General features: G+C 39.2%; 1 protein-coding gene across 8 annotated transcripts in view; it reads left to right on the forward strand.

The window, feature by feature from the left end:
* The window catches only part of CSNK1G3 (casein kinase 1 gamma 3), a 71,738-nt gene extending 59,296 nt beyond the window's left edge, over nucleotides 1–12,442 (forward strand). For 4 of the 8 annotated variants that reach the window (XM_059873291.1, XM_059873286.1, XM_059873287.1 and 1 more), the window contains 4 exons: nucleotides 3,360–3,466; nucleotides 3,849–3,872; nucleotides 8,833–8,924; nucleotides 10,200–12,442. In XM_059873291.1, the coding sequence (XP_059729274.1) occupies nucleotides 3,360–3,466; nucleotides 3,849–3,872; nucleotides 8,833–8,890 (189 nt within the window). In that variant the 3' untranslated portion in view covers nucleotides 8,891–8,924; nucleotides 10,200–12,442. The remainder of the gene's footprint in view (nucleotides 1–3,359; nucleotides 3,467–3,848; nucleotides 3,873–8,832; nucleotides 8,925–10,199) is intronic. The other 4 variants (XM_059873289.1, XM_059873292.1, XM_059873290.1 and 1 more) reach the window with 2 other exon arrangements.
* The last annotated feature ends 7,759 nt before the right edge of the window (nucleotides 12,443–20,201 follow it).

The following is a 20,201-nucleotide window of genomic DNA, read 5'->3' on the forward strand; positions in this document are numbered from 1 at the left end:
CTTGAGTCACAAGTAGAGAAATTAAATTAAAAGTTTCTCTTAACGCAAACCGTTTCATGTAGCTTCTCTCTCCTAAAGTTATAGCTTTTTAAGTGGATCTGCTGTGATGAATTCATTGTGCCTTACTGGTGGTACAATCTGGCTACAGAATTTGGTGTACCACTCCTTCAGTGCATATGATGTCCTCTGTGTGCCTTATTCTAGCTCAGTTCTGTTATGTTCCCATATCTTTCTGCCTGTGTTGTGCAGATTTGTGAGATGATTGGCTCATAGCTGGACAGAAAAATTTAATCATTTGCCTTATTAAAGGCTCTTCTAGGTCATATTGCAAAGTACTTTACTGAGGTAATGTGAAATTAAATTCATACGGCTGTAGCCTTACTGACAGTGGAATTGAAGCCCTCCTGCATACCTCTTGTACTCCTTTGTACGAGTCTTTGTTAGTTTCATTTTCTTCACCTTAGTGAGGAGCTCCTAGAGGTGCTTTCAGCAGTAGTAGATTTTAATGAAATTCAGAGTATTTGTGGTTCTGGGGAAGCATGACTAATCCTGATTTTTGGATTTATGCTATATATGCTTTGGCTCACTTATGCTTTCAGTGGTTGTAACTCTTTCCAGAAAGAAGAACTTCATGCTCCTCCCATCTAAGCTATGTCATGCAACAGACACTTCATAGAATTTGTTTGTGTATTTGGTGGATGTGTATGGCTGAGTTTGAAGTCAGTTTGAAAAATAAGCTGCAGTAAGCTTTGTTCTTTGTGACCAGATAGTAGTGTACTGATCCCAGCAGAAGGTGATTTTGGCTCCTTTAAGGAGGAGCTTATATTAGTACAGCACATACATAATATACTCATGTAGGAAGGACTTTTAAATACCTACTGTCATATTTTCCAATTCAAATGAAGATGTGTAGGTAGTTAAGTTTTTTTGAATGTGCTGTCCAAGAAGATAGATATCATTCAACAGGTGCTCCTGGGAAAGAAGGGTAAAGGAGAGTGTCATATGAATGCCCCACAGATGCTACAGTTGGCCAGTATGTTTGATATCTGTGTAAAAGTCAAACAATTTTTCATTTGTTTCTTAGGAAAAGAGAGCAGGAGTTCTTGCAAGTGCCTCTGCAGACTGTGACCTGTTCTTTACAACAGTCAGGAATGCTAAGTTGTACTGTGTTTGATTCCCATCCAGAAAGGTCCATATGCCTGTTGTGCTATTTCTTGATGTACCCTACTTCTGTTTGAGTAAACTGAAGGTTTCTGTTTCTCATCAACCACTCTTACTCAATCTTGAGCATGAATCTGAGGTTCTTTTTAGAAAAGTTCTTTTTAAGCCTAGATTATGGAGCAGAAATCCTGCGTTATTAGAGCTGCAGGCAAGGTTGACTACAATATTAATTGGATGGCATTGCTGTACATGGATCGGTGCAGGCTATAGTTGTGGTTTGTTATATAGTTAGGCACAGGGGTGGAGCATGACCCCACCAGTGATTCCTTCCAGCCATAACCGTTCTGTGCTTCTGTGCTTCCTTTGGAATCAAACTAATTTGATGGTCAAGTTGAGCAAAGTTTTTTTTACCCTTACATTTTTATGACTGTGCCTGTCTTAGTTAGCAAATACTTCTGGTGCATTTTTCCACTCTGGGTGTTTTACAAGAAGCAGTAAAATGACCTTCACAGTAAGATACCTGGTGAGGTGGTTTGGATAATACTATATCCCTGTTCTTAGTAAATATGTCATGATGACAATTCAGAATATTCTGTGACTCTGTAATAGTAACCCAGGATATTTGGTTGAGGATGCCTGCCTCTCCATCTTAAGGTTTGTTAAAGTACAGTTCCTACCTATTTCTGCCACTGAATGTAGAGTGTTTCTGTCATGCCCAGTGATACGAAACTAAGCTTAAGACACCTAGTTGAAACTCCATTGACTTACTTATCATTGCAGGAATAAAGTCCAATCTCCCATGATTCCTTCAGTTATATTGACTAAAATTTTAGTGGTTAGATTACTGCAGTCTCACATATCTTTTATTTTGTTATGAGCCTGCAGGGTTTTTTTAACAGTGGTTCCTATTTTAGTGAAATTTGAAAAAGGAGCAAACTTTGCCTGATGTTGGCAAAGGGCATGTAAAATGCCTTGAGTGCAGCAAACTTCTGAGGTGCAGTACTTTGTTGCAATAGGGGCCACAAAACAAACCTCAATAGGCTAGGCTCTTAGCTCTGGTTATAAATAGATGAGGCATAACTGCTATAATAAAAGGAGAGCTTGGAAGAGTGAGGGAAATAATGTTATGGCAGTGATTTTCCTTCCCTCTCCTTTCATTTACCTTAATCTCTGACCATCAGGCAACAGCTGGTAATAATCTTGAATTACAGGCTAGTCTTAGTCTCTATAGCTGATTAATTGTTTACAGATGTTTTCTGCAAGCTTTTATATTATTTGTCCAGAATTACATTTTTGTGCTTGCTAGCTTGCCAAGCAGTTGCTGCTATTTAATAGCTAGTAGACCTCTCCATCGTGTCAAGTCAACTCTTTATTGGGTCAATTAGCACTGTCAGCAGCTCTGATCAGGTAGGCACTTGTCTACAGCCAGTTAACCATCTTCCTTTTTGTATTCTGTGGGGTGGATAATAGAGAGGCCTCTGGAATGGCTCCATTTGTCATGCAGGAAATCTGACAGGAACTGAGAGAGGGAATATTGACTTCCACTTGGTTTAAAGTCCGAACAAATATTCCCAGAGAACCACAGCTTTCACGGTGACTTGAACAATTTAATAGAAATATAATGGTAAACTAATAGGAATGAAGATTATTCTAATTTTTATTATTTTTTTTTGGCAGTAGTTATTTTCATGTCCTAAAAATCAGACACCATCTATACTCTTAGGTCTAGAAGACAGCCTTAGTCTTCCCCTTTTCTGGTGAGTGTCCTTTGAGATACGAGTGAATCAGACCTTCATATTTACTTTGAATATAAAGAGCTAACTAAGAAGTATAAATACACCAAAGGAGCAGAGATAGGGTTAGACTGACTGAATTGGTATTGGAAAAGTGCTTAGTGCCTTCCCTTATGGCTCTGAAGAGATGTGTGGGAGATTAGTAAATGGCATCCACAGAGTTGCTTTGCTTCATCCACTCACTTTGAGTTCATTGTAGAGGTTAGTTCCACTAATAGATATGAAAGGAAAGTTACAAGAGCACAGGGATGCCAGAGTAAAACCTGGAGAAGATACTGTTACTGGAATAAAAATAACTATGGAAATTACAAAAAATACTAGTTTTTTAAGAGGCATTGGAACCTCAGGAATTAACAAATGTATGTCTGGCACTAGTGTAATTTCAGGTCTTTCTTCTGATTTCAGGTAGTAAGCTCAACAAATGGAGAACTGAACACAGATGACCCAACTGCTGGCCGTTCAAATGCACCCATCACAGCTCCTGCAGAAGTAGAAGTAATGGATGAAACAAAGTATGTCCTTCTTTTTATATTCTTTGGATCTTTTGTGCTCAGCTGCTTCAATATTTTTTATATAGTTTTTCAGAAAATGTTATCTGAACTGAATAGCCGTTGGTGAGGAGCAAAACCACAGTGCTATACTTAATTTTTTCTTTAAGTTTCTAAATAGTAGAGTTCCTATAACTTGTGCTTTTTTAGCCTAAGCCTTGAATAACATGTCTTGCTATGCTGGCTAGAGAAGTGCATGCATTTTTGATTTCACTTTTCAACTCATTTTGAAATATTTATTTTAAGACAGTGTTCTGATTACCAAAAGCCATGCGTGAAAGATGCAAAATTCTTGCTTTATATTGTATTCTGATTGTCTTTTTTCCTTTACTCTCTTTCTGTATAGCTGCCAGAAAGTGTTGAACATGTGGTGAGTTATACAGCACAGGCAGGCAGAAATAGCCCCAGGAGCTTTGTTGTTTTTATTTGGTTTAAAACTAATTTCAAAAAACTTAAAAATAAAATATCTATTTAGAAATGACAAAATACATTTTAACTCTGTGAAACAATTCATTGTTTTTATGAAAAGCCACCTTCAGGAGCTGTTCTGCCTGCTTCAAAGCCTGCTTGCTTTTAATTGTGTAGTTTGTGATGTACTTTACGTCAGCCTTTTTAATGGGTTCTAGAATATTTTTTCTTATTTTCTATTCTGTTTGAAAGGGGAAAGAATTCTTTTCAAATATTGTAGCATTCAGCTAGTGTATTAACATCTGGAAACTAACTCGCATGAATAAGTAATAATTGCTAGCAAATGTTTGAACTTCTCCAGTTATCTATGTAAACAAACTATTTACCAAAGTATTAGTCTGTGACTAATCACTAAAACACAGCTTCAGAGTTTCTTAGATCTTAATTACATCCAGTGTAATGAGAAGGAAAAATATTAAGAGCTGTTACCATGGGATGGACAACTAATATTTATGCATTTGAGTAGTAAACTTAGACTGGAGAAATAGTACAGAAGAATATTCTTGGTAGCTAAAGGTAGTATGAATTCCAACATGTTTCATTTTATAATTGTGCTTGAAATAGGATTTTACAAGGGTATGGATCTAGTCTAATCACTAAAACACAGCTTCAGAGTTTCTTAGATCTTAATTACATCCAGTGTAATGAGAAGGAAAAATATTAAGAGCTGTTACCATGGGATGGACAACTAATATTTATGCATTTGAGTAGTAAACTTAGACTGGAGAAATAGTACAGAAGAATATTCTTGGTAGCTAAAGGTAGTATGAATTCCAACATGTTTCATTTTATAATTGTGCTTGAAATAGGATTTTACAAGGGTATGGATCTAGTTTATCATAAAATAAAAGCACACAGGTATGAAGGATACATTAGTAGAAGAACAATTCACAAGCAGCAATTTTTCTAGGACTGATTTTCCTGACTTTAGAGAAAAGGGAAATTTCTCAAAGTGAAATTTTTTTTGAAGCAGTTGTTCTGCAAGTTCTGGTTCTGGTAGGCAAGCTTTATTTGCATGTGTAATTGATTTTTTTGAATGGAGGTGTGTGTAGGGCCACATTTTTGCACTGGCTTTCTGTGAGCACTGAGAAGAACTAAGTTCTTTCCTGCCATCTTTGTGGAGTATGGTGTTATTTTACTGTCAAAAATATTATCAGTTCTCTGATATATATATATTTTTGAAACAAAAAAAAAAAAAAAAAAAGCAAAGGGGCAAGGATGTTGATAGGCTGCCCATAGCTAAATTCCCTTTCCCCTCTCTTCAAATAAGCACAGTGATAATCTTATGATCAGCTCATGTACACACAGAAAAAAGATTAAATTTCTTGTACTTTGAGTAGTGATTAGCACAATTAAACCCATTTTTAGTTCCCTATTTTACTTAGCTATCTGCAAAAAGTTAAGAGAATTCTCAGGAGACAAGATGCTCAGTTGCTGGAGAAATGTAGGAGTTCACTTTTTCTGATATGAATACTTAATGGACAAAAATGCTATCCCTCACCATTTTGGCCTACTCTTAATTGGTTTGGTTACAGACAAAATGACTAATCTCAGTCTCCTACTCTTTAGACTAATTTTCTTGTTTTGGGGTATATAACACTCAAATTAATGTTTCAGCACTGTCTGTTTAAGTTCCTCAGTGACTAGAGGTTTTTCTGGGGGTAGTTTTTTATATTTTGAAGTGTTTTATATTTTAGCAGTTAATTAACATACATGCACACCCACTCACCCTAACCCCCTCTCCTGCTTTGCTATGAAACATCAGTGCATAGGTACACATATTTTTTCAGAAAGAGCACTTTAGAAAATTTTTATTTTACATTTTAACATCATAATTACAAGCCTAATATCAAAAGGGGTTGTGACACATTCAAACATTTGTTTATAGATTTTACACAGTGGAACAGGTTAAGGGAATGGAATTACTAGTATCCTTCATGTCTGTGACATGGATATTTTTTGTTCTAAGGAGACATTGTTTTCTCAAAAGACTAACTTTGTGCCTCTTTCATAATCTTTTTTCCACCTGAAAGTATGAACAAAGCTAACCTCTCTTGCTCATATCTTCTGTTGTAATTTTTCCTCATATTCTGAAAAGACAAACTTGAATCTTATTTAGAAATGCTTCATTCTTTCTTTTAGATGTTTTCTTAGTTTTAGAAACTTAGCATGACTATGTCTTCATTTAAAAGATTTTAAAAAGGGTGCTCCTCATGTGGGATTGTCCCCATTATGAATGATTTTAACTGTTAACACAAGTGTAATTTAGGTGAATATTAGAGCTTCTGCTACCATTTCAGTGAAATCCTGTAAATCAGAAAGGATAAGTTTGGGGTTTTTTAATTCTGTAAGGATTTTATTGTTTTGGGACATTTAACCAACATTTAACCAAACGTTTCATTGTTCAATAATTATATATCTACTCACGTGCAGTATATATTCTAAATCTTATGCTGTGCAATTTTCATGGTGGGTGGGCAGCTAGCATGACTTAGCAGTGGGTGTTGTGTTTTGGGAATTTTGGTGGGTTTGCTTTTTGGTTCGTGAGTGTTGGGGGCGGAGGGAGTTGTTGCTTTGGTCATTTTTGTTAGTTTGGGTTTTTAGAAAAGTTGCTTTCTGTCCTATTTCAGTTGTTGCTTACTGAAGTTGTAAAGCAAGGAGAAAACTAACGTGATCACTGTGCTGCCTTGACACTTGGGGATCTACAGATATAACTATAATTTTCTACAGATGCTCTTTCAAGTATCACTGAGCAGTTAACCTGTCTTTCCTATTTGCTAGCCATCAGAACAGTTGCTTCTATGAAGCATGTATGATTTGGGTATCCAAAAGGCTCTTCTGTGGGAAGGCAGAGGAGGGATTATATGATCTGTCCTTTTGCGTCTTGCATCTTTCTTGCCACTTTAAACACTTGTTACTAATACTGCAGTAAAGTGCCTGCCACATGCTTGATGGCAAATATAAAAACATAGCTGTCTAAACACAAATGACAAAATCAGTTGCTTTAGAATTTTTGCCCAAGGCAGTGTTCAACTGGAAGGAAGGGTATTTAACAGGAAAAGAGATATGATAATGTCTTAGGAAGGACAAAAACTGTTCAAAACCATAATGCTGAGATTCCTACCTCAAATAATACCTTAAAGGATGCTTTAGATTGTACAGGAGAGGTGCAGTGTGTTTTGCACTTACAGATTGCTGTTATACTGCCAACTCTAGAAATGTTACATAAACTCCAGATGAAGGTTAGCAGTCATTAAATACTTTATTTTAAAAAAATCCTTTCCTAGAAGTAGAAATTTTTAGAAATTACTCTTCTGTATTTTCCATGCATATTGAATAGTATAATAAATTTTTGGTTTAATAGTCCTTAATAATGCCCCTATATATAGCTTTAAATGTAACTCTAAGCAGCGTAATATCTGTATTATGTGTAAGTGACAATAACACCCTCTAGCGACAGTATGCTGAAGAACAGGTCTACATTTCTGTTACAAATTATACTCATGGAGAGATTCTGCACTACAAATCTCTGACTCACGGTTGTGTTTCTTTCAGAAAATTTATTGTCAGGCAATAGAGTCTGTTCTATCATAATCCCATTTAAAGGTGCATATAATTTAAACTGCATTTATTTGGCCTTGGAGGCCAATTTTAAGTCTAGCACTTCTAGATTTAAAAATCACAGTGTTTAAGTGTACGTCAGTTCAGATTTACAAAACAGTGTTGTGGTTTACAATTCATCATGGAATTTGCATTCCTTTAGTCCTTTTTAGGTATGTTATATGTTATTAAGATATTTATTTTTTCACACCAAATAAAAGATTTCAGCATTTATTGATTTCTCCTTGAATTGAAATACAGTTGAATAGTTTTTATAGTTAAAAAAAAAAAAAAACAAAAGAACTGTTAATAGAAATTATACTCATTATAGTAGTATTATGCAAGCTCCATTATAGTAGTATTATGCAAACTCCAGAGGACTAAAAAAGCAGTGCTTTATGTCACTTAAAAATAGAACTCTTGAATTTACCATTGCATGGTGCCCTTTTCCTCTGGTTGACAGAGAAGTAGCAGAAGGAATAAAAAACAGTATGAGATTTGCAGCAAAGATGAGTTAAAATTTTCTAATAGAAAAAGCAAGAAAACCTAAAGTGTCCTTGAACTGCAAAGAGGGTCCAGGTAGTCCTAAATGATTAAGAAGTCTAATCTGCTTGGGTTGTGATCCAAATAAGTAAAGTTTATTTCAAGAGTGAAGAATTAAAACTCTAGATAGCTGTTCTGGAATATAAATTGTCTGCTGTACTTCCATCTTCCTACAGTTACTTATGTAACCTGTGTTCTGTATATGCTAATGTTATAAATCAAGACAGAATTTTTCTGTAGGCTTTCCCTAAGGCATGCTAATCTTGAGCAAGTATAAAAGTGATTTACCATCACAGTTGAGGGTAGGATTTCCTCATCTACAGGATCACAGGATAATTCACATTGAAAGGGAGGAGCACTGCTTTGCTTTGATAGATGGCATATACATATATAAAATACTTGGGGTGAAAAAGAAATTAAACTAAATTGGGGTTCATACATCTACAAGTAAATTCAAAGCTTCAGTGATAATGAATGTTAGTGGTTATAGGCATATGCTAAAAAAAGGGTTGGTAGTTACATGGAAATTTCAGTTACAGTCAGTGTCTTCTACCCTTCTAAACCAATTATATTTCTTCTTTAAGAAGTACTTCAAATTTAGTAAGTACAGTATGATACTTTGGCTAGCTGTAAAAATACTTATCTATGTAGTTTCCCCCACTGAATTTTAATTTTGGGCTTCCTCTTCATCAATAACCAATGTTTTTTTCTACTGAAAGTTATGTAACTCTCAGAGCAGTTCTGGTCTGCCTCTGCCCACTGCTACTTTTTCAGTGACTGAGCGACAGGGTGCCTTGGATATTTTGAGAAGGTAACTTCTGTCTCCCCTTACTTTGGATGTTGTTCTCACCCCCCTGTAGAACCTTATTTTTAGACCCTAATTCCCCTTGATTTTTAAACGCTTTCCCCATTTCCCATATTCCAAACTAAATCATCTGGATTCTTTTTGAATTTTAGTGATATAAAATGCTTGGTGGACTTAAGGATTTACTGATCAAGGCTATTGATGCAGTACATTTATATTTTCACTACTGCTGTACTTCGTAGTTTAAGACTCATCAGTGTATAGAGCTGCAAGTGAGAATTCAATAACCAAACCACAGAACTCCATGGGACAAGCTATATTAATTAGAGTAGACAGCTTGCATGTTCAGTTTTGGTCACACACACTTTCTGTGAAGCTTTATTTTTAAAGGTGGTGTTCAGGATCTGGGAGTTGCTTAAAATATGCCTAACAGTGCAATTTAAATGAATTTCGTGTGTGTTATTTTTGTTGTTTTCCTCGTTAGTTTATTTTCAAAAGTACTTTCTGGACTTCTGCAGTCCTTCTGTATATTATCTATATCTAACTCCCTCCAACTCTTTTTAATTTTGTAGTGTTCTTTCAGGTACTTTCAGATTGTCTCTACTTGCTAAGTGAAATTCACAGTGCTTGCGGTTAATTTCATTCATGTAGTTAGTATTCAATAAAGCAGAAGAGTGAATATCAGTGTTCTTTATAAGCTGTAATTTTTCACTGTAGTATTTATTATCACAGCAATGAGTCAGAGCATTAATTATATTGTTCATTAGAATTTTCTTCTAAAATGTCCTGTGGAATATCCTTGGAGAAAGTTTTTCTAAGTTCTGCTTGACAAAGCAAGCTCGAATTGTTTTCTTGTTTTAGCAGCAATAGTGTCTTAAGTGCACAGTTTAGGTGACGCAGTCATAAGCACAAGCTTCCATTTGCCATATTGCCAGTTAATATGAAAGAGTACTCAGGTAATCATATAGTCTTTATTCTTACAAATGCATTTTTAAGTCAGCCTATAATACCTGTGCCTTTGAGACTCTCATCAGTATTCCAAGCTTAATAGCTACTTGCTTTATAGCTTTAGTTTGATACTTTTTACCAAAAAAGGTGAAATGTGTCAAAAATATCTCTACTTCAGTTTCTTTTTCTAATAAATCAATCGCCTGCAATAGATCTGAATGAGTTCCTTGTGGTGCTGGCTATACCTGAGCTAAGTACTTCAAATGAGACAAAGAGTAAATAGTTTTGTTTTCTGGTTTCTTTTATATCATGTGTAATTCATGTCACTTGCAGGTGCTGCTGCTTGTTCAAGCGGAGGAAAAGGAAAACCATCCAGCGCAACAAATGACTAGAACCAAACAGAACATGGAAAAATGCTTATTTGTTCAACTGTTGTCTTGTGATCTCAAAAAAAAACAACAAAACCCAAAGCAAAAACCTCCATAATAAACACATTTTCTGAGGACTCTCTGAGAAACAATATCATGCCTCTGTGCTTTGATTTGGTTCCTCTGCATCCATCTTCTGTTTCTTTAATTCATCTGTTCTGAAAGCTTTAAGATATTGTCAAATGGGAGTACTTCTTTGACCATCAACATATGAAACATCAACAATGAAATGATAGAAAATGAACAGTATCCTGGGCAAAACTGATCTTGAGAAGTATTTCTTCTTTCCTAGGAAGCAGTAGCAGTGTCTTAGGTGAAGACAGATGTCATAAATCAGTTTTTTGAGTTTGAGGCAGTGTATCTAAAGTAGTTTTCTTCAAAAATGAAGGCGAAAAATACAGGTACACAACCATAATGCAAAATAATAAAATCTGAGGATTTATTTTATGACACTTGCATTGTTTTTCTTCTTTTGCCTCAGTATTACTGGTTAGTTAAATTGTTACTTCAGTCAGATTGCCACTGTCTAGAGATACTGGGGATGCTGATTTATCTGTAGACAGTTGTCAGAATGCTGGTGCTACTAACAGAAAGTATTTCCAATACCCTTTTCATTTGAAAACCTGCTTTTTTTTTTTGCCTACAATGAATATTGCAGTACAGTAGAAATTATAAGACTGTTTGTGCAAGAATACAAATGTTTGTAAAATTTAAGTTGTACATCTGGTAATGTTAACAAGATCAAATTACCTTCAAAAGAGCTCTACAGAGCAAATACTGAATCTGGTTAAAGCAGAGTAAGTATGAAAGCCTGTATGTTCACTAAGGCAGTTGATGATTGACAGCATCTTTAACTTGAAAATGTGGACGTGCCATGTAAAGTTAGAGGTGTACTATTTTGCTCTTAAATTTAGAAAATAAATGCAATGCAAATGAGTTAGACTTCTGCCTTCACTGCATACTAGCCCAGAGCATCCCAAATTTCCTGTCTTTTTTTTCCTAGAATTTTCTTGTCGTGCAGTGTAAGGTCACTAGGATCACAGGATGGCAAGGATGTGTCAGATGCTTCTCTACAGTCAGATGAAGTGCTTGCAATATGAACAAACCACCAGTTCTGTAGGCAAGACAGCCCATTTTGTATTTTCTTCAGAAAATATATGCTTCTTTTAAAGCCATAGTGACAGAATTCTGGTTTTTGTCGTGTTTAACTGCCAGTTTTGAAGAAGGGCTGTGGAAGATGGAAGTGACTAGACAGGTTTATTGACCAAAACACTGATTATATCTTTTTCTTTAGAATTCTTCTAGAGCTAAGTAGCATCTTTTTTCTGTCCACAGATGTCTTTTGGCATACTTATTTATTTTTCATGTTTTGTGGTAGCATTTAAAATGTATAGAAAAGCGAAGGTACGCCTTTGAATTAATCATTGCATTTACAAGGACTTTAATTTTATTTTGTAATTTATTTTTCATTAAGAGCCAAAATTGTATTTTATTGTTTGGATTATGTGCTCATATGTATACTTCAATCTTTGTCATATTACTGTTCATGCTCTTAAGTTTTTGTTTTAGAAAACCTGAACTTGGCCTACAAAAACACACTGTGTAACAGGTCATAGGTTTCCACTCCACCAGAGTGTGTTACTGATTATTTCAGACTCATAAAGTTATTTCTTTGTTTTTGTTTGAGCTGAGAAGTAGGTCACTTGACCATTCTCTTATGAAAACACATCCTTCTTTGTAGTACTTGACCAAATCTGTTGCTTGTACATGTGGTATGTGTCTTTCTCACACTCTGGTGAGTTTTATTCTTGGAGGTTTTTAATCTTTACAGTGTTTGTATGATCTGAACTCCATGACAAGACAGTGTGAATACTATGGACTTGCAATGGTTGAATATCTAAAAGCTGTTTATTTACTGAAATGATTAGCAAGGCACTAGCTTTTCAGCATTTTAAGTTCTTGATTTTAATACAGAAGAAGGTTTTCTTCTAGTAAAGCAGTTGGCACTAATGTAAGTATGCCAGTATGATTTGCATTTATATACTTTTTCTTCCTGTCTACAGTAATGAAGTAAACAATGGCTGGATGTCTAAAACTGAAATACATCCCTGTTTAAATGTAAGAAAAAAATAAAGATAGTTTTTTAAATTTTGCCTTTTTACCTCCTTTTCTACAGTCTTAAATGAAATAATGTTTTAGGATGTGCTGAACAAATCTAATCTCTTTTGATGGGAATGGGTTTGAAAGCATGATTCTCTTAATGCTATCTGGACTTAGAGTTGTGTTTGCTTACTTAACAGATGTTACTGGGTACATGCTTTAATAGACCTGATAACAGCAATGGGGTGAGGAGACCTCAATGCACACGTTTGAAATCTACTCATGGATTAAAGTTTATGCTGTCTGTGCCACTTTAAAAAAGACTGAAGTGGTCTAGGAAATGCGTGAAAAAGACATGTTTTGTCCTTCTACTACCCCCTCCTAATGTAAGTGTGGAAATGTTTCACTGGATCAGGTTGCTCAAAGCCCCATCCAGCCTGACTTTCAGTGTTTCTAAGGATTGGGTATCCACAACTTCTTCGGGCAACTTGCTCCTGTTGCTTGTCTGACCACCTCCATAGAAAAAAAGGTCTTCCTTACATCCAGTCTAAATCTACCTTCTTTCAGGTTAGTCTGTAATTTCTTATTCTGTCACAGGCCTTGGTAAAAGTCTCCGTGTTTTATATTATAAGTTTTGAAAGCCCACAATTAGCTATTGCCAGAATTATCTTTTCCCCAGGGTGAAAAAACCCTATACTCAGCCTTTCCTTAGAGGAGGGGTGTTCTCTTGCTCTATTGATTTTTGTTGCCTTCTCTAATAGGCTGCAAGTATTTCTCCTGCTGGGGACCCCAGAGCTGGACATAGCACTGCAGTGGGATCTCGCCAGAGCAGAGGGGCAGAATCCTCTCCCTCACCCTGCTGTCCACGCTGCTTTGGATGCAGCCCAGGATATGGTTGGCGTTGTGGCTGAGTGCACATTGTGATGTCATGTCTAATTTTTCATTCATCAGTATCCCCAAGTCCTTCTCTGGTCTCAAACCCTTCATCCACCAGTCTGTACTTAGAGTGGTGGTTGCCCTGGGCCAATTGCAGGATGCTGAACTTGTCCTTGCTGTACTTCAGAAAGTTTGCATGGGTGCACTCCAAAAGCTTGTCAAGGTCCTTAAGTACACAGAAGGTTGCTTTGGATAAAGGTCCATTCCTAGGTCTTTTGTTTGCAACTAAAGATAGTCTGGTGGATGAAGTGAAGATTAGTGGCTGTCTTGGTCACAGTTGATTATGAACATTTTATGTTTAGGATACTTGGCACTATGAAAAAAAATATCAGCAGAGCTACTACCCAGGAAGGACCAGGCTTTTGGCTTTCAAGGGGTTTTGGGTCCAGCCACCTCAGTGGACTTGTGTACAAAGAAAGGCTGCTGAGTGATGTGGTGGTTGGAGGCTGTCTTGGGCACAGAGATCACAACATGATTGAGCTTTTGGTTCTTAGAGAAGTGAGGAGACAGATCAGCGGAACTGCCATCTTGGGCTTCTGGAAGATAGATTGTGGCCTTTCAGCTTTATATCAGAGCAGACTTTGTAAAGTATGGAACATTCCTTTGGTCAGTTTGGGTCAGTTGTCTTGTTCATGTCCCCTCCCTGGGTTTGCCCAGCCGCAGCCTGCTGGTGGTGGGCGTGCAGAATCTTGGGGAGAGAGTGCTGATGCTGGGCCAGGGCTGCTCAGAGGTAGTCAGAGCACTGCTCTGTTACCAGCACCTCACCAGTCACTAACACAGCACAGCAAGGTGAGGGCTGCCATGGGGAAAAGAACCATCCCAGCCAGACCCAATACAAGTAAACATGATAGTCGTCTACAAGAAGGCTGGAAGGAAGATCCAGGGAACCAACAGACCTGCCAGCCTGACCTCGGTGTTGGGGAAGGTCATGGAGCAAATATTTTTGATTGCAATCACATCACAATCACATATAGGATGAGCAGGAGATTGGGTCAGCGCATGTTTACAAAAGACAAGTCCTGCTAAGCACATACGGTCTTTTCTGACAAGGTGATCTTCTTAGTAGATGAGAGAAAGACTAGATGTTGTCTGCCTGGGCTTTAGTGAAGCCTTTGACATGATTTCCCCTAGCATTCTGCTGGAGAAACTGGCTGCTCAAGATTATTCTTCGGGGTGCACTCCTCACTGAGTAAAAAAGCTGGCTCTGTGAGGAGAGTGGAGGTGAATTGGGGACATTCAGCTGACAACTGGTCTTATCTGTGATTTGGAACAGGGCATTGAGTGTAGCCTCTGTAAGTTTACAGATGACGCTACTACATTGGTCAGGAATGTAAATCTGCTGGAGGGTTGGAAGGTCCTGCAGAGAGCTAGAGAGGCTGAAATTAGTTGAATGAAAACCTCCAGACTGAGTGCTGAGTCCTGCCATTACAATAACCCCAGGCAGAACTACATGCTGGGGAAAGAGTGGCTGGAAAGGTGCTCAGCAGAAAAGGACCTGAGGGTGCTGGTCAATAGCAGCTGAACAGAAGCCAGCTGTACCCTGAAGAAAGCATCCTGGCCTGTATAAAAAATGGTGGGGCCAGTAGGTGCAAGGATGATAACCCCAGCAGGATAGTCCCCCTATACAGGATGCTGGTAAGGCTACATCTCAAGTCCTGTGTCTGTTTCTGGGCCTCAGTTCAGAAAAGACATTGAAGTGCTGGAGGCAGTCTAGAGAAGGGCAGCAGGGCTAGAAAAGGGTCTGGAGCACAAGTCTTGTGCAGAGTGGCTGAGGGAGCTGAAGGTGTTTAACCTGGAAAACAAGGCTCAGGGGGGACTTTGAGTGTGTAGCCAGGTTGGAGTGTCTTCTCCGTAGAAACAAGTGACTGGACAAGAGGAAATGGCCTGATACTGTACCAGGAGAGATTTAGACTGGATATTGGGGAAAGATTTCTTCTTCAAATGGGTTCTCAAGCATTGGAACAGGCTGCCCAAGGAAATGGTGGAGTCACCATCCCTGGAGGTATTTAAAACATGTAGATGTGGTGCTTTGGTACCTGGTTTAATGGTGGGCTTGGCAGTGCTGAGAGTGGGTTTGATGATCCTAAAGGGCTTTTCCAACAGAATTCTGTATTAATGCTAGGAATGTACTATTATACCATATTTCAAATGCATGAAGTGCTGTCATTGATTGGCCTTTGCTTGGACATGAAGAGCTGTAGATAACCAGTTGCCTTTCTGTGGTTCAGTTTGAGACAGCACAGCTGCAAAATATTTATTTGATTTTTGAGGCAGTTGTCTGTGGGTGACTATGTAAAACCCTGCTTGGTTTTACCAGTTGACAGTTGGGGCATGGGTTTCTAAATCAGTCTTAAATTCATCATGCATTAATTCAGTATTTTCTATATTGTTCCTTTCTTGCATTGGCTTGCAATTTTGTTGTGGTGCACGTAAACAAAATAGCAAGAATTCTTCACTGCTTCAGAGATATAAATCTTGAGACTTCAGTAGTAATCCCTCTTTTTTGGTTTTGTGAAGACATAGGTTCTGAACTTGAGTATCCACTTCAATTTGAATTAATTTTTGAGGAGTAAATATGAAACAAAGTGAAACTTTGTCATTAGCTGAGAATGTATACTGTCTGCATTTGGCCATGTAGGTTGTCCTGAGGATCCTTGCCAGAGGTTTGTTTTCCACATTGATGCCCTCTTTCTATGAGCAAGAGGGATTGAAGACAAAGTTCTTTAGAGCTCCCAAGAATTAGGTAGGTAGTAAGTATACATTAATGTATGCCAATTTGATTGATAAACCTCCCTGCATGGACTAAAATCACGGCTGGATGTAACAATCTAAATTTGCTGAGGTAAAGCTAAATTTGAACAGTTTCTAACATGGAGGACAAATGAATATATTTCTGTATTTATTTTCTTAAATGAAGAAATTGTATTCTATAATCTGGTTGTGCTGTGCCATTTTATTAAATAGTTAGAGAAAACTACCCTTTCTGGAAAAGACAAGGTCAACTTTTGTAGTCTTAATAATACCCACATGTTGCAGGTGAAATGATCCCTCTGTATCAATGACCAGTACAGAGAATTTCAGTATCTTTTAATTCTGCCACTCAGTTAAGCATCAGTTTTGTGTAGTGCATTATTAAACAGGTTCCTGCTATGATGAACAGGAAACTTGTTAGCTCTGCCATGTTCTTGATTGATTGGAGCATCAGGATTGTCTTCCACGTGCAGTTTCTTTGCAGGAAGCTCTGTGAGCTCAGTGTCCATTTTTGAAGGGTGGTTTACTTCAGAAGCAAGCCCACATGCTGTAAATGCACTTGGGCGGGTCTGTATGAACTGCACTATGTGGCAATACACTGAAAGTGAGCAAATGAGGGAGAGCACTGTTTGAAGCTCTCTGTGCTCTTGATACCTTCTCTTCACTGAGGAGACCTTGGCACTGGCCTGGCATGCTCTGATTCATGAGGGGAGTGGAAACACTGGTGTCAATTTGTGCATTAGATGTTAGTAAAGCTTAATTTCCTTCGTAAGTGGTTTTGTTCTTGGGATTTTTGTCTATTTGTTTTTGCTATAAAATAACTATAAATGAAAGTTCTGCTGATTCCTCCCCACACCACAGTGGATATTCTTGCTCACTTCTGGGGTTTGTGCACCCCATGTTGGAGTCCAGGGATGAGAAAACTAAAGGATGGTACAATCAGCTTGTCCGCTGCAGAAAACTACATTTACAAGGCTAGTTTTCAACACCTGACTCAGTACAAATGGTGTCCACAGCTCTTGGTCAAGATTTCTAACATTAATGCTAGGTTTTGGTAGGGAATGTGATTCCACCTTTCAGCCATAGTTGAACTCATGCCCCCACTTTGGTTTGATCCAATGTAACTTTACACAAACTTGGAAAGCTCTCAAATTAGATCCGAGGTCTGTGATTCAGCCATAAAATGACAAGATAACTGGGAAGAGTTTGTTATCTGGGTGGTTTATTTCCAGATGTCTGGCAGTCTGCTGTCTGGGTGCCTACTGGGGCTCAGTCCAGTCTAATGTGTGCTGGAGTCCCAGCCTTTTGCTTGCACTGTCGGGGAGGGCCATCTGGGAGTTGTGGCCTGAGCATAGCCAGAGCAGACAGTTTCACCAGAGTGGACAACCATGTAAAACTGTGAGTGCCCAAAGGAATCTAGGGCAGCCCCAGGGGCCTGCAGAGCTGCTGTGTGCGACTTGAGTGGGGTGTGAGGAACTAAAGGCCACACACTTGTCCATCTAAAAGCAGTCAAGGCTGCAGAAGGGATATAAAATGGATCACCCAAGCAGGAACTTGAGATAAGCACAGACAAGAGAAATTTACAACAGGAAGATGCTAATTCCTAGCCTGATGGAGGTGAGATTTGATTAACTCAACCTAGTTGATGGATCCAGACAAATCCCACTCTGGCAAACTGTGGGAAAGGAAGCAACTGCTCGTACGTGTGCCACCCCATGGTACAGGAACGCCAGTGACCAACCTGAGGATACCTGGAGCTTGGACTGTGTAAAGGTGGTTCCCCCAGAAGAATGACTCCAGGATGCCCCCCACTGAGAGGCCCAGGGTAAGGAAGAGCCAGTGGGACACTGCTGGAACCATGGGTGGTGACCATTTCCTGCTTGATCTCTGTTAAAAAATTCACAGCAAAAAAAAAAACCTTATTACAGACTTTGGCACATGGTCTCCATTAGCACCTTAATTAGGACAGAAATGTCTCTCACTATTTGGATCATAATGGCATGAAGCTATTGTGTGCAAGGTGTCCAGCTGGTTTTGGGAAGGTGTGCTATGACTTGGAGCAGAAGCAGCCTGATGGAGGTCAGGTTGGGCCTGGCTGCGCTATGGGGGAAAAAAGGGAGGGGGCATGAGGCTTGTTGGCAGCTGACGCCCGTCCAGCTCTTCTGGGCTTCACTGGGGGCAGTTTTCCTTCAAAGCCAAGCCTACAAAAATGCAGCTGTTGGTCTCTACTGGCAGATGACTATTTTCTTGCACCTCTCGAGCAGGTGGGGATAATCTCTCTTGAAATTAGGGTTGTAGGAGAAGAGTAACTAAAATCTTCAAAAGCAGTATAAGCTAGTTGCCAGTCTTTGGAGACACCAGGTTAGGAGAACTGAGCCTTATGCTGGTGAAAGACCAATGTGCGTCTTGAAGAAGTTTAATGGGCATTTGAAACCTAAATCTTAGGCCGATCAAAAGGTTGTGCTGGTTTTCTGTTAAGTAGTGAACACCCTTAAGAAGAAAAGGAAAAGAGGATGAATTTAATCTCTGAACATTTCCTGCCCTCCTCTCCTTCAATGCCAAGGCTTACCTTACTGTAAGGTGAATTTCTTGTGCCAGAATCATTCTGCATCAGTTTGTGTGCAGGGGAAGTGATGCAGATTGCCAGTTAGCTGGGCTTTGCTGTTACCCTGCAATACTGTTCAGCTCAGCAGCCTGGGAAGGAAGGGCAGTGTCTGTCTGCTGAGAAAGTGTGGGTGGCCAAGCCAACAGGAGACAGCTGGGATAGGTTTGCACCTGTATTTGTATTGAAGCAGGAAGTTGTACAAGAACTGTACAAAAATTATGGCTACCTCTGAGAGCTACTGCAGAAGATTGTTTGATGTAATTGCTATAATAAGGTTTTTTTTGGCAGCCATGACTTGCTATAGAAGATACTGAGGAAGAAGGTTTTGCAAAAATATTTCTGCTCTAGTCTGTCTTTCATGCCTGCCTGGAAATTATTTTAATCCTTTGTAGATGCTAAACATCAAAAGGTTCTGTTTGCTCTGTTGTCTCATCCTTAAGGACAGGAGCAGTTGAATCTGCAGATGTATCTGGAGCAGCAACAGATGATGAACCTGCTCTCCTCACCACTAAGCAGGCTGCAGCCCTACTGTTGCTCAAAGTAACTGATGGCTGTGCAAGTCTACCCAGAAGTTTGACGTATCTAGGGAATTAGGCTTAGAAGCTTGACATATTTCAAAAGAACTAACTTTTAAAAAGTAAATGGGACTTTTTTCCTGAAAACTATGAGGAGCCTGGGTCCTGCTGATGGAAATTATCTCCACCTGCTGAAAGTTCAAGGCTGAGGCTGAAATCCAGGCAGCAACCCTACGGCTCTCTTCGGCTTGTATTGCAAAGTTTCAGTAGCAGGGGGCTGCGGGGTGGTTTCTGTGAGAAGCTGCCAGAAGCGTCCCCCCATGTCCAACAGAGCCAGTGCCAGCTGGCTTCAGGACAGACTCACTGCTGGCTGAGGCTGGTCCCGGCAGTGACAGCGGTAGTGCCTCTGAGACGACAAATTGAACAGGGGAAAAAGGTTTTGTGCAGGAGCAAATGCAGCCAGGGAAGAACGGAGTGAGAATATATGGTAGAAACAGCTCTGCAGACACCAAGGTCAGAGGAGAAGGAGGGGGGGGGAGAAGCTGCTCCAGGTGCCAGAGCAGAGATTCCTTCCCCTGCAGACCCTGGTGCAGACCATGGTGAGACAGATGTTCCCCTGCCGTCAATGGAAATCCATGGTGGCGAGGAGATCCGCCTGCAGCATGGGGAGAATCCCACCCTGGAGCTGGTGGACACCCAAAGGAGGCTTTGACCCTGTGGAAGCCTGTGCTGGAGCCGGACTGTGGCCCACTGAAGAGAGGAGCCCGTGCTGCAGCAGGTTTTCTGGCAGGTTCCATGATCCTGTGAAGGACTCGCAGTGGAGCAGTTCATGAAGAGCTGCAGGCTGTGGAAGGGCTCATGTTGGAGAAGTTCATGGCAGAGTGTCTCCCTTAGAAGGGATCCCTGCAATGGATCAGGGGAAGAGTGTGATCAGTCTTCCCCCTTTGGAGGAAGAGTGGCAGAGACGTGTGATGAACTGACCACAGACCCTGTTTCCCGT

This window comes from Haemorhous mexicanus, chromosome Z, assembly GCF_027477595.1.
Source record: "Haemorhous mexicanus isolate bHaeMex1 chromosome Z, bHaeMex1.pri, whole genome shotgun sequence".
NCBI classification, from domain to species: Eukaryota; Metazoa; Chordata; class Aves; order Passeriformes; family Fringillidae; genus Haemorhous; species Haemorhous mexicanus.